This window comes from Ornithorhynchus anatinus, chromosome 5 (genome assembly GCF_004115215.2).
Source record: "Ornithorhynchus anatinus isolate Pmale09 chromosome 5, mOrnAna1.pri.v4, whole genome shotgun sequence".
Lineage (NCBI taxonomy): Eukaryota > Metazoa > Chordata > Mammalia > Monotremata > Ornithorhynchidae > Ornithorhynchus > Ornithorhynchus anatinus.
The window spans coordinates 23,547,826-23,565,473 of record NC_041732.1 but is presented as its reverse complement, the minus strand read 5'-3'; the positions used below and the strand labels follow the sequence as shown (position 1 = coordinate 23,565,473).

The window sequence follows — 17,648 nt, the reverse complement described above, 5'->3', positions numbered from 1 at the left end:
TTCCTCCCTGCCAGCCCCACAGCAATTGTGTATGAATCTATAATTTTATTTATTCGTAATGATGTCGGTTTCCCCATCTTCTAGACTGTAAACTTTTTGTGGGCAAGGAATGTGACTGTTTATTGTTGCATTGTACTTTCCCAAGTATTTAGTGCAAACAGTAAGTGCTCAATAAATATGAATGAATGGATGAATAGAAGAGTTCAGACAAAGCCCCAGGACTCATTTCTTGGTCAAACCCTAGTGACAGATGAACCCAAAACCTTTGGAAATCAGGCAGGCCATCCCGCCTGCAGTCCCACATGCCTAAATCCATGTAAACCCAAACCCCTGCACAGAGCATACTGAGGTGAGAAAGGAGAGAAACCTTGATCTGAAGCCAAGTCTTGCTTCTCCGCTTATGCAACCTGACACTGCATTATGACATGAAGGCATTAGTGGGGCCAGCTTCAGCTAGAAAACACACTGCAGGGGAAGACTGATCAAAGACTGAAAAGTGTTGTGCCAGAACAGGAGCAGGGAGAACACGTTCATATCCTGATGCTTCAGTCGAGGCAGAGGGCATCCTAAGAATGAGCCTTCAAAGAACTGGGAACAGGGAAGAGAGGTGTTCCCACTATTAACTTGGAAGAGGGAGCTTCTAAATAGCTCAGGGATCAGACTCCTGAAATTCAAGAATTCAGGAGCACCATATATTTGCACTGAATTTCCTTTACCCATGTCCGGAGGATACATTTTTGATTCCCCAACTGCTACCCCATTGACCAGATGATGATGTAGTTTGGTTGTCTGCTAAACCGCTTTTTCCTGACTGGAGGGCTTCAGAAACTAAAAAGGGAAGTGACTTGTAAAAGAGAATGAGATGTCACTGGAATAAAAACTGGAGAGGGAAAACACATCAGATTTGGCAGACAGCAATAAGAAGAGATAACTGGACTCATATCCTAAAGGCATGACAGAACAAGAAGTGTTTTGCTGTTGGAGCATTTAAGAAACATTTTGTTCTTATACAGAATCTGGAACAGAAATGCCTTATTCAGGGCCCGATAGCATTTTTGTGGGCTAAGCAGACTTCACTTTCTTGCTCCTATGGTTTCCACTGCTTCTTCAGAGCTCCTGTGAAGAATGGAAAGGGCAGGGATAGGAGAGGAAAGTTGATCCAGTTAATATTTTTCTCCATCAATCAGTAGAATTATGTATCTCTTATGGGATGCAGTGAACTGTACTAAGAACTTAGGAGAGCATCATCCAGGCCAAACATACAATATCTGCCTCAAGGAGTTTGGCAGTCTAATGAAGAAGACAGACATTCTATGACATAGATAAGAAGAAAAGGAGAACGTATAGTTGGATAGGCAAATAAATGGGTGCACATATCACATATCATATCAGTGCTTGTGTGCGTGTGTAAATCTGTCTGAACAAAAGGACCATAAGTGTCTATGAATACAAAAATGCTGAGGTTGTAGTGAGTTAGAGATGGATAAATTTGATAATTGGTTTGATGGACAAGATACTTGAAACAATTTTGTACTCCCTGTAGATCTGACATTTTTTTTTAAGTCCTTACTATGTGCCAGGAACTGTACTAAATGCTGGAATAATAATAATAATAATGTTGGTATTTGTTAAGCACTTACTATGTGCAGAGCACTGTTCTAAGCGCTGGGGTAGACACAGGGGAATCAGGTTGTCCCACGTGGGGCTCACAGTCTTAATCCCCATTTTACAGATGAGGTAACTGAGGCACAGAGAACTGAAGTTACTTGCCCACAGTCACACAGCTGACAAGTGGCAGAGCTGGGCTTCAAACCCATGACCTCTGACTCCAAAGCCCGTGCTCTTTCCACTGACCCATGCTGCTTCTCTAGTAATAACCTAATAAGATACAACCTTATTAGGTTGGGCACAATCCTGTCCCACTTGGGGCTCACAGTCTTAATCCCTATTTTACAGATGAGGTAGATAAGGTCCAGAGTACTTAATAATAATAATTATTATTATGGTATTTGTTAAGCACTTACTTTGTGTCAAGCACTGTTTTAAGCACTGGGATAGATACAAGGTAATCAGGTTGCCCCATGTGGCACTGACAGTCTTAATCCCCATTTTACAAATGAGGTAACTGAGGCACAGAGAAGTTAAGTGGCTTGCCCAAGGTCACACAGCAGACAAATGGCAGAGTGATTTGCCCAGGATCACACAGTAAACAAAGGCCACAGCCAGGAGTAGAACACAGATCCTTCTGACTCCCAGGCCCATGATCTATCCACTAAGCCACATTCCTTTCCTCTCCCCATCCCCTTATAAATGGCAGTGGGAAGTGGGGACTGTGGAAAGCAGCCGTTTTAGGGAGCTTGGAGGAAGAAGTCAGGAGGGACAGTGCTCATATCTATGGACAGCACTGACTGCTCTGCCAGTTTCTTCCCTTCCCCCATTGCTCCTCCCTTGAGGTTCTTTAGGATAGTGCTCTCCCAGGCGACGAGGCAGGATGGTTAGTGGTTGAATTGATCAGAAATTCCTGACTGAGGGGTAGGGGTTTCGGCCAGCCATCTCAAGTGTGACCTCCGTTAATCTACAGATCAATCAATCATATTTATTGAGAACTTACTGTGTGTAGAGCACTGTACTAAACGCTTGAGAAAGTACAATGTAAGAGAGGTAGTAGACATGTTCCCTGCCCACAAGCAGCTTACAGTGTAGCGGTAACTGAAAAGTATTCACCCATCTTCCCGGTTCCCTTCTGAGGTCTGGGGATGCCTCCAGACCTATTCAACAGATCCTTTCCTGGAGCCCCTGAAAATAATGGGCCAAGAATCATAGTGGGAAGCTGCTCAAGACCAGAATGCTTCTTAAAGGATATCTTTATGGCAGGGAATCTGTTTCAGCCTTGAAACTCCACCAGCAAACCTAATGTCAATCAGCATGCTCTGGCAGAAGTTGTCAGTTGGGTAGATAGGTGGGTCAGGCAGAAGAACAAATGAGGACCGAGTTCATGGAAATATGACCATTGCTACAAGTCCATTTTGCAATTGCCGGACATCCCCTCCCTACTCCCCCATCCCCACCACACATGCACACACTTCCCTTCTGAAATGCAGTAAAAAGATATAAGTAGCCAACCCTCCTGTTGCTGGCAGGCAAACAAGACAACTACCATTTGTACCAAATCTCTCTGAGGCTCTCTACTTTAAAGCACTCTCCATCCCTAGTCCGTTCTTTCTCCCTCTGTGGCTAATTCCTTTTTCTAGAGTGTATAATAGGCACCCACTGGCCGTATTAAAGAACTTCACTGCTCCTCACCTAGAGAGCAGGCACGACAAATGAGGTCTCATTGCTTCAGCAGTGTCTCTTCAGGCCTGTGGCATAAACAAACACACCCATGAGGAAGTTGATATAAATATGTGTGGTAGGACAGGGGGCTTTTCTATTACTCACAGCTAGCTCTAATTGTCACCATGGCCCCCAACAGAGCAGGTTAAGAAAGAACTTGCAGGAGGCCAGGGAAAAAAATGCATTAATTAATCCAACTCAACTGCACTCTTAAAAACTGCTAGGGGCAGGGGGGTAGGGTGGGTCCTGAGGGGAAATGAAAGGTGGTGGGAACTAAAAGGAAAATGGTGATCTGCCTTTCTCTTTTGGAATTTTTTCGTATCCTAAAACGAGGAAACAAGTCCTTTCTCTGTTATTTATTATTGTTTCCTCTGTTCAAGGGAACAGGAAATCTAAAGCACAGTGATAAATGGGATGCTTGTTGAGTTCTTCAGTACCAAAAAGGCAAATAACCAGGAAGTGTTTAAGAGAAGAGCCATCTGGTCGGAGACAGAAAATGAAGGGAAGAAGTGACACTTCTTCAGAGGGAGGACGGGTTCTCATTTTAATTCACATGTGTAGGTCTCTGACATAGAAGGTACACAGAGGCAGAAAGGAAGCTTAACTCACAGGAACTGGAATCAAAGGTACAATACTGTAGGTCGAATGTCTCTGACATAGAAGGTACACAGAGGCAGAATGGAAGCTTAACTCACAGGAACTGGAATCAAAGGTACAATACTGTAGGTTGAATGTCTTTAACCTCATTTGTTCCACCATGTCCATTTACACCCAAATATATATGTAAACTGAAAGCAACAAGTTGATAATGCAGTTACGCTTTTCATGTAGCAAAATATCTCAGGGAATGTGGGTAATGGATAGAAAAGGGTCCTAGGTGGGATAATCAGTTATTCCAAGATCTTTCCTGCATGGAAAGAAGTGTTCCTGGGGGGCAATTTGAGGAATGGCAGCAGGAGACTCCATCAGGACAGCAGCAGCATGGCTGGTAAGATCGAAGTGGCCTTTTTCTGGGTTCTTAGACACGGCCAGAGATCTGGGAGCCCATTGAGAAGAAGAGCTGTGGATTAGGTGAGAAGAGAAATTGTTCCTACTAACACCGCGGTCCTTCCTCAGGTGTTCACTCCTACGGCAGGAACATTGCAAGAAGTAGAGAAGCAGCAAGGCCTACTGGAAGGAGCATGGGCCTGGGAATCAGAAGACCTGGGTTTTAATCCCGACTCTGACAGGTCTTTGCTGTATGACTTCGGGCAAGTCATTTAACTTCTCTGTGGCTCAGTTTTCTCAGCTGTCATATGGGAATTAAATACCTGTTCTCCCTCTCTCCTTCTTAGAGCCCCATGTGGAACAAGGACTGTGCCCAACCTAATTAACTTGTACCTACCCCAGCACTTAAAACAGTGTGTGACACATACTAGGCACCTAACAGATACCATAAAAAAAAGAATAAAAAGTGGCCCTGCAACCTAAGAAACATCAACGCCAGGGAGCCTGTAGAGGAAGTGGCAGAAGTTGTCCTAGCAGTTTTTTTTTCCATTTCCTAGTGGCCTAGTTGAAAGGAATCATGATTGGAAGTCGGAAGACCTGAGTTCTAATCCTCACTCTAGCCCTTGCCTGCTATGTGATCCTGTACTTTTAGGGGCCTCAGCTTTCTTATCTGTCAAATGGGGATTAAATATCTATTCTCCCTCCTATTGAGCCATGTGTGTGTCTGACCTTGTATCAATCCCAGCCCTATATACAGTGTTGGGCACATAGTAAGCACTTAACAAATGCTATTATTATTATTATTCTTGTTATTATCATCATTTTTATTCCTTGGCTCTAGCAAGTATTCCACTGTGGTATGGGTGGGGAGGGACGCAAAGAGGGCTCTGTGTCAGTTTTTGCAGGGGAAGAAAAAAGTGTGAGATAGGACTAAGAGTGAGGGAAGCTGGTATTGGGTGGGGTTACTTTCTTTAAAAGGGGGGAAACCCTGGGACACATGATATTGGCGGAGGTAAAGAATAGCCCCTTCAACTTCTCTCACACTTAGAAGGCTACTATAAATGGGCGGGATTCATAAGGGAAAGTCTAGAATAAGACAATAAAAGTCCCTTGAGAAATATGATAAAAACTTACTTTCTTTCCATCCCCAGAGATATTCCTGGAAACAACTTGTCACACAAAATGTGATGGATATTGTAACCGCCAAGTTCTCTGAGGGTCCAGAACTCATCCGTCCCCCCAAATCAGCCCTGAACATCAGAGCTACCAGATGTGGGTTTGAGAGGAGCGTCCAGTTATGGGCCATTTCAAAATGCTCCAAGCACTGGGGATTTAAACACTTGGATCTCCTCCCAGCCCCCAACTTGAAGTCTCCTTTCCACCCATCTTTGTGGCTGCAGGGGTCAATCAACCCAATTTGCCTCCTGGACTGTCCACGGTCACAGTCAGATTCCATTTGTGGCATGTCACTCTTCTTTCACGCCCATTAAGAGCGAAGCATGTTGCTTCAAAAGAAACCCTGCCTGCAATTAGGTTGGCGTGGACATTATGAAGAGGTGCAAATGATGAAGGCAAGTCATGCTCCAAAGACCTGGAATGAGTCCCTGAACCAAGAGAAGCCCACGAAATAACCAAGGACACCAGCCTAGAAAAGGAATCAATTATGGCTAATGCTGAGCTATGCAAGTCTAACCCGAGACCCTCCCTCAAGCCCCTGCCTTAGTCCCTCAAACTCTTGGCAGGGGCTCAGAAGGCAGGATGGTTCAAATTAAAAGCCTCCAGGTTTGTGTAGTCAACAAGTCCTCTGTTGACCCTTTCCCCATGTCTCCTCTAGACTGTAAGCTCAATCCTCTGTTCACCCTTTCCCCATTTCTCCTCTAGACTGTAAGCTCAACCTCTGGTCTGTAAATTCATTGTGGGCAGTGAACATGTCTACCAATTCTGTAAAACTGTACTCTCCCAAACACTTAGTACAGGGCTCTGCACATAATACGTGCTCAACAAATATCATTGACTGATCCTTAAGGATGTTGCAGATTCTGCAACCATTCAAAGCAGATGGGATCAATCAGTTGGTGGTATTATTATATTATCATTATGTTATTTGTAAAGTGCTTACACTGCCAAGCACTGTTTTAAGCACTGGGGTAGATACAAGGTAATCGGGTTGGGCACAGTCCCTGTCCCACAGAAGGCTCACACTCTGAATCCCCATTTTACAGATGAGGTAACTGAGGCAAAGAGAAGTGAAGTGACTTGCCCAAGATCACACAGCAGACAAGTGGCAGAGCTGGGATTAGAACCCCCAGCCTCCTATCTGGTAGTAGTAGTATTTATTAAGTGCTCACTGGGTGCAGAGCACTGCACTAAGTGCTGGGAGATAATACATAGTTGGGAATTAGACACAGTCCCTGTCTCTACGAGGGCTCAAAATCCAAAAATTTCCACCACAGACCTTTCTTAGGGCCTACTATAAAATGCTTCTGCTGTGTGACCTTGGGCAAGGCACTTAACTAATGTGTGCCTCAGTTTCCTCATCAATTAAATGGAGGATTCAATTCTGTTCTCCCTACTACTTATGCTTACCCACTCTAGGTAGGTGACTCCCAAGGCTTAGTGGAAAGAGCACGGGCTTGGGAGTCAGAGGTCTTGTGTTCTTGTCCTGGCTCTGCCACTGATCAGCTGTGTGATTTTGGGCAATTCACTTGACTTCTCAGGGACTCAGTTACCTCATCTGTAAAATGGGGATTAAGACTGTGAGCCATACGTGGGACTACCTGATTACCTTGTATCTACCCCAGAGATTAGAACAGTACTCGGCACATAGCACTTAACAAATGCTATTATAATTATTATTAGACTGTAAGCTCGTCATGGGCACTGCATGTGTCTGCTAATTCTGTTGGATTGTACTCTCACAAGTGCTTAGTACAGTGCTCTGCACATGGGCAGTGCTCAATATATATGATTGATTGATTAGACTGTGAGCCACATGTGGGACAGGGACTTTCCAATCTGATTACCTTGTATTTAGCCCAGCACTTAGCTATGTAATTTGCACATTGTAAGCACAAAAAAGCCCCATAATTATCATATACTTATATTCATCCTCAGCATTTATGTTCGTTTACTGCAAATTAAGTTATTTTCTTTGATTATTCTATAAATACTCCCAATCTGGTTCTCTGATTAAAGTGTGAGGTCCTTGTGGGCAGGGAATGCGAAACGTTTTGCATTTCCCAAGCACTTATTGCAATGCTTTGGACTCAGTAAATGTTACAACTACTACTGTGATTTGAAACATGGGTCTTTGTTGCCTGAACCAACTGTTGAAAGCACTTGTTCTTGTTTGCATTGGCTCATTAGCTTCTAGGTTCCCTCACTATAGACAGTAAGCTCTGGTGGACAGGGAATGTGTATACCAACTCTATTTTACTGTCCTTTCACAAGCACTTAGTACAGTGCTCTGCACTCAGTAAGTGCTCAATTAATTCCCCTGATTGACAGGGTAAAAAAACCAGGAGCATGAGTCCTTCAGTGTCTCCTCCAACAATGAAGTTCTGAGGTTAGGATTCCTCTGTTTCTTAGGGACCAGAGATTTCTGGTATAGGATTCTTTTGTTTTGGTTCTCTAGCAAGGTGGCCAAACCAATCAATGGTATTTATTGGATGCTTACTCTGTACAGACCATTGTAAGAATAATGATTAATAAATGTGGTATTTGTTAAGTGCTTACTATATGCCATGTACCCTTCTAAGCACTGGAAAAGATACAAGAAAATCAAGTCAGACACAGTCCTTGTCTCAAGCGGGGCTCACAATTTAAGTAGGAGGGTGAACAGGTATTGAATCTCTACTTTACAGATAAGTAACTAGGGGAAAGAGGAGTTAAGTGTCTTGCCTAAGGTCATACAGCAGGCCGCTGACAAAGCCGGGATTCAAACTCAGATTCTCATATCCAGGCCCGTGTTCTTTTCTATAGGCCATGCTGCTCCTCTACTAGGAAGAGAACACTAGAATTACTAGATATGATCCCTGGCCCCAGGAAGCTAGCATTCTAGGGCAGATGTGGAGATGTGGAGAAGCGAAGAAGGATGAAAGCCATAAGGGTTACCAGTGTCTCTTTGTCCACTAGTTTTCAATGAGGTTGAAGTGCAGAGTGGCCCTAGAGTCAATACTGAGATACTGTAAGTGTATTGTTTTTTATTCTATTGTATTATACTCTCCCAAGCACTTAGTATAGTGCTCTGCACACCAAAAGCATAATAAATACAATCAATTAATGAATTGACAGGTTGCACACAGGCTGCACAAACTGTTGTAGTATACTTTAAGAGCTTAGTGTAGTGTTCCGCACACATTATGTACTCTATAGATACCACTGATTGATTGACTCCCAGCATAGAAATAACAGCAAGACCTGCATCAGGACTATGCAGGAAGCCTATCCCCAAATAATTTACAACACCCGAATCACATCAGTTCAACAGCCATCCTAACACTTATGTATTTTATTCCTGCCTCAGCACTTATGCCCATATCTATATTTTCACTGAAAATTTAATTTGTCTATACAATTACTTATTCGCCTACTTCATCATGTTGTGGCTGAACTACTTTCTGTAATAGCTCTGGTCTTTCTCCAGTACACAGGGTGTGCAAATAGTCTTTACTTCCTTATTAGAGTATAAATTCCCTGAAGGCAGGGAAGGCATATTTTGCTCTCATTGTACTCTCTCTAGGGTTCAGTACATTGCTTTGCACAGATTCATAGACTGAGATGGATTTTTTTTTTAACTTACATGTGAAGAATGTAAAACATCAATCATATTTACTGAGCACTTACTGTGTGCAGAGCACTATACTAAGTGCTTGGGAGAACACAGTATAAGAGTTGGCAGATTCCCTGCCTACATAGAGCTTGCAGTCTAGATGGGGAATCAGATGTTAAAATAAATTACAAATATGAACATAAGTGCTGTGGGACTGAGGGTGGGGTGAATATCAAGTCCTTAAAGGGCACAAATTGAAGTGCAAAAGATGAAACAGAAGGAAGACAGAATGAGGAAAATGAGGGCTCAGTTGGGAAAAGCCTGGAGGAAAGTAAGGAAAGAGAAAGTAAGTTCAAAATTCACAGTGGTGGAGAGGATTCTATCGAAGGCCAAGAGAATCCCCTTCCCATCTTCCTTCCCTCCCACCCCTCAAATGTAAGCTCAATGAGGGTGGGGAATGTGTCTGTTTTTTGTTGTATTGTACACTTCCAAGTGTTCAGTGCACACAGTAAGCACTCAATAAATATGACTAAATGAAGGTCTGTTGGAGGAGATGTGGTTTTAATAAGGCTTTGAAGATGGGGAGAATGGTGGTCTGTCAGATAGCTCAGGGATCACAGAAACAAGATAATAGTCTTCTGTAAAATAGGAATCTTACTTGTTCTTCCTCCTTCTTAGACTGTGAGCCCCATGTGGGACAAGGACTGGGCTCAACCTGATTACTTTGCATATACCCCAGTTCTTAGCACATAAGAAGTGCCTAACAAATACCCCTGTTATTATTATGAAAATGAGAGTGATATTACCATTTGTCACTTCTGATAGTAAAATGATTTTGGAAGAGAAGGAGTGTTTACATCCAATATGTATCAGTGGGGGTTTTCACTGTATGGTATATACAGTGCACCTGTCACTTTTGTTTTGTCCACAGCGGGAGTTTCCTAAGAACTACTGCCAAAAGAGCTCTTCTGGAAAAATTCCACCACTCCCACTAATTGTGCTCTCTCTCTCTCTCTCTTTCCCTCCACTTCTCCTCTCTCCTGCAATATCCAGGCTCTGTATTTTCTTCTTTCAGTGTAACAGGCAAAGACCAGCCCTTGCTCCTGCCCCTTTCCTACATCTCTGCAGCCAGCTTCTCCTCCTGGGGGCTGATACTTGCCCTCTTCTTCCCTCAAGATCTCTTCAGTGATCTCATGCAACCCACCCATCTATCCCCAAGGGCCTCAGGCTCTCTTTATGAGACCCCGAAGGAGAAAAATTGAGAAAGCTTAAATGAATTCTCTGCCCTTGATATCATTTCTGCTCTCACACCCTCCACTGTAGCCAAGACTTAATGAGTCTTCTGAAAATGGTGAATGGAAGGCCCTTACGGGCAAGGATAACACAGATGAGGAGATAAAGCAATTCACTCAAAGGGGCCGGACCTAAGACCAAAAGATCACATTCCAGGCCTGGCCATTTAAACTTTGAATTCTCTGAACAGAAAAGCCAATACATTCTGAAAAGGTATTTGGGGAAAGATAGCAAATGTGGCAGATTTCCTATTTGAGGCCAAGAATGTCTTCGGTCTGGGCATAGGACAGTTCTAACAGCAGGATGTAAACATATCAGGGAATCTGGCTGTGTTTTAACAGCTCTAGGGGTGCCTGGCACTTTAGCAAGCTAATAATATGGTGATTGGCTAGTTTTTGTCACAATTCAGCATGGAAGGGCTGAATAGCATAAATTGGGTTTGGGAAGATAGGGTCATGTTGTCATGAGATTGTATCTCATGCAAGCTTCCTTATAGGCCTGGAATCCACATGATTGACAGCTGCTACTCTGGGTTTTGGTAGCTCCAAACTCCCCTCACCAATCCCACTAGCCTAGCCCATTGGTCTACTTGGTTCTGATGATTCCCACAGAGCCTCCCATAGGGTTTCAGCCCTAGGAGGGATGAAGAGACTCAAAATTCTATCACTTGGACATGTTGATCAGTAAGCTTTTCTTTTAATGGTATTTGTTAAGCCCTTTCTATGTGCCCAGGCACTGATACTAAGCAGTAGCGTAGATACAAAGTAATCAGGATACACACAGTCCCTGTCCCATGTGGGGATAATAGTCTAATCCCCATTTTACAGATGAGGTAATTGAGGCCCAGAGAAGTGAAGTGACTTCCTCAAGGTCACATAACAAAGAAGTGGTGGAACTGGGATTAGAACCCAAATCCTTCTGACTCCCAGACCCTTGTTCTTTCCTCTATGTCATGCTGCTCCTCAAGCTTGCAGTATTGGGTGGAACCAGCAGTACCCAGCTTCAGAGATATCTCCACATCAAAATAGTCATGAAGGTTAAATTGGGGCTCTCTAATCTGACCACAGGGGAGATTGAATCCCAAGCAAACTCTGTCTATCTAATCTTAATGCTTATCTTAAAAAAGAAAGTCATCATTGCAAACATTCAGAATTAAAAAAGATATCTGAGCAAAACTGGGCTCTGAGTTTCAATCCTGAATACAGAAATCTCTTTTTCCCTACTAAGTGAGCAACTTCAGGCCAACATCTTTAGAGGGTGGAAGAAGTCCTGTCAGGGTTCAAACTCACAACTCAATCACATGGCTCATCGGTCATTCTGAATCAAAGTAGATCCAGCTGCAATGATGCAGTATAATCAGAATACTTTCCCTTAGCCCTTGGGATCTTGAACTGATGAGCCATGGGGAAAGTGTCAATTGGCAATCTGTCAATCAATCAGTGGTACTTATTGAGCACTTTATTAAGTACTCCGGAAAATACAGTGCAGTTGGTAGACCTGACCCCCACCCACAAAGATGTTAGGATCCAATGGAACTCACTTGGTGAGCCAAAGTAGGCAGAATGAAACTAATCTAGCTAGAAGACATCAGGATATCATCGATCATGATTTGTCCTCTTCACTACAGCTACTAGGCTTTGACTGAAGTTCGTTGTGGGCAAGGAATGTAAAAATAATCCTTGTATTTGTTAAGTGCTTACTATGTGCCAAGCACTGATCTAAACAAGGGAGTAGATACAAGCAAATTGGGTTGGATACAGTCCCTGTCCCACACAGGACTCACAGTCTTAATCCTCATTTTACAAATGAGGAAACTGAGGCACAGAGAAGTTAAGATGCCCAAACTCACCCAGCAGACAAATGGTGGAGCGGGATTAGAACTCATGTCTTTCTGACTTCCAGGCCTGTGCTCTACCCAGTAGGCCAAGCTGCTCCTAGCAGAATGTGTCCCCGTGCTCTACCCAGTAGGCCAAGCTACTTCTAGCAGAATGTGTCTGCTATATTGTTGTATTGTACTCTCCCAAGTGCTTAGTACAGTGCTTTGCACACAGTAAGTGCTCAGTAAATATGATTGATTGATTGCCTGGAGGCAAAATGAGACAGAGTCTGCATGAGGTAGCATCTTGCCACATCTCCCCTTGTGCCTGCAGACAAGACCACCAATCTTCCAGGTCCTATTTCCTAGTTCAATATATTTGTCCTAAGCCTTTTACCTTTCAACTCTTTTCAATGGCTGTGCTTTTAAAAGTCATTATACTTCTGTTATAAAGTGGAAGAAGCAGAGCTGGAGAGGGTATCCGCTGAGAAGACTCAGTTGCTGCCACTATTTACAAGTAGAATGTGTGAAAACTGACATTTTCCACAGAACATAATTTTCATCCATCCTCTCTCCATATATAGGAATACAACACCCACACACAACACACACACACATTCACCCCCTGAGATGCACCTCTATCTTGTCTAGAACTCAGCAGTTTTTTTACCAGAAAAGTGGCAAAATACTATGTTTCCATGTGTCTGTCTTTCCCCACCTGACTTGAATACTGTGTGGGATAAAGTTTGGGTGGTCCATTCATTCAGTTTGAAATCAGTCTGATTTTCAGCTGGCCTGTCCTTTATTTAGTACAAATGCAACATCACTTGCATCTAGGTCCCATACTGTTATTCTAAACAATCAGCCTCCCTTCACCTCAGCTTCTCTGTGTCTCATAAGCCTGTAACCTTGGCATTATCCTTGACTCATATCCCCCATTCAACCCACATATTCAGTCTGTTACCAAATCCTGTTGGTTCGACCTTCCCAACATTACTGGAATTCCCCCATTCTTCTCCATCCAAACTTCTACCACATTAATTTGAGCACTTATCCTACTTATCCTATCCTGCTTTGATTACTACTTCACCCTCCTTGCTGATCTCCCTTCCTTCTGTCTCTCCTCACTCCAGTCCATATTTCTCTTTGCTGCCCAGATTGTTCTTCTACAGAATTATTCAGGCCATATTTCCCCTCTCTTAAGAACCTCCAGTGGTTGCCCAACCTCCTCCTCATCAAATAGAAAACTTCTTACCAACTGATTTAAAGTACTCAATCACCTTGCTCTCTCCTACCTCACCTCACTGCTCTCCTGCTAACCTAGCATGCTCACTTTGCTCCTCTAATGCTAACTTACTCACTGTACCTCATTCTCAACTATCTTACCGCTGACCTCTCGTCCACATCCCACTTCTGGTCTGGAATTCCCTTCCTCTTCAGATCTAAAAGACCATCATTCTCCCCATCTTCAGAGCCTTATTACAAGTACATTCCCTCCAAGAGGCCTTCTCCAACTAAGCCCTCATTTCCTCTTCTACTCTGTTCTCTGTCACCCCTGCACTTGGATTTGCACCTTTTATTCACCCATCCCTCATTCATACAGCACTTACATACATAACAATATTTTAATTATTGTCTGCGTCCCCATCTAGACTGTAAGCTTGTTGTGGGCAGGGAATGTGTCTACCAACTCTGCTAAAGTGTACTCTCCCAAGAGCTTAGTACAATGGTCTACATACAGTAATAGCTCAGTAGGTACCACTGATCAATTCTGCTACTAAGTCCTACAGCTTGAAAGCAGCAAAAGCATGGGGATGTAGAAACTCAAAGCAAAGACTTTGGACAAGTGGGAAATGGGTGTCTGAGTTCTTTCAGGGAAACTACTCTAGCTTTGTGTGGTGTCAATCAGACATCTGTAAAATGGCCCATCTGTAACCATTACATTATTCTATATGCCTAAAATAACCCTTATGACATGATGCAAATCTTTCTGATTGGGATCCACAAAAACTGCCAGTGGCAACTTTAAACATGGATGTGACTGATTTCTTTACCCTATAACAATTCCAGAACTTAATACATTGCTTTAGCTTATAATAGCAATAGATCAGTCATATTTATTGAGCACATACTGTGTACAGAGCACTGTACCAAGTGTTTAGGAGAGTACGATATAATAATATGATAGAGTTGGTAGACATTTTCCCTGCCTACAGTGAGCTTACAGTCCAGAGGATGAGCCTACGGTCTAGAGGATGAGCTTACAAGAGATTAATAAATAGTGTGACTATCCTTCAGGAAAAGAACAGTTTGCAATGTCCTCTGCATGGGATGATCCTTGGAGAATATTCAAAAGGCACAGCAGCTAGTGGAGAAAGAAGCACTTTGGTCTCAGAGGGTTTTGATCACAAACATCCCAGTAAACTTTGCTCAACGTTGTGCATTTGGGGAAATGAATGATTTTGGCATGCATTTAAGGGTGAGAGATATACACTTTATGAAGCTTGCTGTGGGTTTGCTTTGGCTATTTTAGAGCTCACCTCTCTCCCTATTCTTCATATTACCATACTATAGCAATGATCAATTGTGTCTCAAGAAGCAGTGTTAGCTAATGGATAGAGCACAGGCCTGGGAGTCAGAAGAACCTGGGTTCTAATTCCACCTCTGCCACTTATCTCTTATGTGATCTTGGGCAAGTGAGGCACACTGCCTCAGTTCTCTCATCTGTAAAATGGGATTAAGACTGTGAGCTCCACATGGCACAGGGACTCTGTCCAACCTGGTTATCTTGTATCTACCCCAGGGCTTAAAACAGTGCCTGGCACACAGTAAGAACTTAACAAATACACAATTATCATCATCATTATTATATTATTATTTTTGTTATTACTACATCTGTTCCCAAGGGATGTTTACAGTGCAGCTTTCCTCCCACACATCAGAATGTATGTTCCTTCATAACAAATTCCCTATCCTTTGCTCTCATTTTACTCTCTCAACTTCCTTGTCCAGCATTCTGCCCACAGTCTGTAAACAGTCAGTGCTCAATAAATCCTGTTGAACGATTGAAGGAAATGTACCAACATTTTACAAGGAGAGGCAACTTTTTGCATAATAATTACCTGTGCAGCTCACTGTATTGATTTGGGGAAAGAAATATATTTACTTAATCTGAAATGCAGGATTATAGACAAATCTGATGTTTTCCGTAGTCTTCATTGATTTAAAAATAAAAATAACTAGATATACTTCATCCAACAGTCATTGAAGGAAAATGGAAATCCCTCAACCTTGAGCTTCTTGATGGCAGAAATGTCGACTGCCTTGCTCTCATTCAAGGATAGATATGCTTTTGAATGATCTCCACCTCTAAACTGTAAACTCTTTGTACACAGGGAACGTGTCCACCAACTCTGTCATATGTACTCCCTAAAGTGTTTAGTTCAGGCCCCTGGTCAGAATAAGTGCTCAGTAAATATAATTGATTGATCATGGCAATTTTAGTTTCTAGGGATCAGCAGGCATTACTTTTGCTTTGCCCATGCCAACAGAGGGAATAAGACTCTTTGAGCTTGTATCTCGACTGCCCCAAGAATGTGCCTGATTGAAAGCTCTGCCACAGAAATGCTGAAAGTTTTACACTCTACTGCTTATTACCCAGCTCTCTGCCTGCCTGGATACTGAGTACCACCATAACGTGAGACAGGATCAAGGTCTAAAAAAATCACAGATGCTCTCCTGTCAAGTGGGCAGATGGGCAGACAGCAGGGTTCTCAAGGTGGGTAGTGGTACATGGATTCACAGGTATCATCCCTGTCTTAATAATGACACCCACCATGAAGTGGCAGTTTTTCAGAGATTTCTTAGAAAATAGGTCAAAGAAAACATGCATATATCCCATCAGCACCGTTAATTCAAAGTGTTGGACCAAAACTAATCTTCCCTCCCAAATTCTCTCCTCTATCTAACTTTGACATCTCAGTCAACACTACCACCTTCTGCTCTATTTCTTGAACCCACAACTTTGGCTTTATCTTTGACATCTCATCCCCCTTCTGTTTTCACAATTGTCAGTCACTAAAATCTTGTTGATGCTCCTCCACAAAATTTCCTGCCCTCCTCTTATCCATGCAGCCACATCCCTGTTCCAAGAACTTAACGAGTCTTGATTTGACTACTGTACTCAACTCCTCAGGTCTTCCTGCCTTCAACCTCTTCCCTCTCCTGGTAGTACTTCACTGTTTTAATGGTATTTGTTAAGCACTCACTATGTGCCAGGCACTGTACTAAGCACATGGGTAGATACAAGCTAATCAGGGTGGACACAGTCCATGTCTCACATGGAGCTTACAGTCTTAATCCCCAGTTTGCATATGAAGTAACTGAGGCACAGAGAAGTTAAGGACTTGCCCAAGGTCACAGAGTGGGCAAGTGGCTGATCTGGCATTAGAACCCTGGTCCTTTGGACTTCCACTCCCACTTTGGACTCCACTAGGCCATGCTGCTTCTCACTAGGCCACTTGGCTGCCCATATGGCTTTCATCTAAAATATTACTCTGCACACAACCCTCCAGTCCTCAAAAACCTTCAATATTTATGCAAATCACTCTCCGTCAAGCAGAAATTCAGGCGGCTGGCCTTTAGGCACTTCATTAGCCCTCTCTGTTTTAAACACTCTGTTTTCCCACTGTATCCCAGTTCACACCCATGATTCTTTCCCAGATAACTATCTTACTGTGCCTTGTTCTTGACTCACTTTCTTCCAACCCCTGGTTCAGGCCTTATTTTTGCCTGAAATGCCATCCCCCTTCAAATCTACCAGCCTACTGCCTCCTTTTCTCCTGTTGAAACCCCACCTCCTCCGGGATGCTTTACCAGGTTACTGTGTCTTCTGCCTAGGGATTATCATCTCTGCTGTTATTCTCTTCCTATCTTCCTAACCTTAGTCACTTAACTTCCCTGTGCCCCAGTTACTTCATCTGTAAAATGGGGATTAAGAGTGTGAGCCCCATGTGGGATAGGGACTTTGTCCTACTAGATTTGGCTGTATCCACCTCAGCGCTTAGTACAGTGCCTGTCATGTAGTAGGGCTTAACAAATTCCATAATTATTATAAGCATCCATAGCCCATTTGTATATATATCAATGCCTATACTTCATTTTTTTAAGCAATCAATCAATCAGTGACATTTATTGAGCACTTACTATGTGCAGAGCACTGTACTAAGCACTTGGGAGAATAGGACAGAATTAACAGACACATTCCCTGCCCATAACGATCTTTTCCACACATCCTTAATTTAGGCCTTTCCTTCCCAGCTCTGTAAATTATTTAGGGCCCAATTCCCCCAAGAGACATTAAATTCCTTATAGATAGGGTTTATTATTCTCTCCCAAGTATTTAAGGTAGGGCTCTGCATATTGTAGTTGCTCAGTAAATAGGACTGA

General features: G+C 43.0%; 1 protein-coding gene across 1 annotated transcript in view; it reads right to left on the bottom strand.

Moving 5' to 3' along the window:
- Positions 1–970: 970 nt before the first annotated feature.
- LOC120638425 (solute carrier organic anion transporter family member 3A1-like) overlaps positions 971–17,648 on the bottom strand; it is a 125,417-nt gene continuing 108,739 nt past the window's right edge. The window contains exon 3 of the mRNA XM_039912299.1: positions 971–1,116. Within this exon, the coding sequence (XP_039768233.1) occupies positions 1,088–1,116 (29 nt within the window). The 3' untranslated portion in view covers positions 971–1,087. The remainder of the gene's footprint in view (positions 1,117–17,648) is intronic.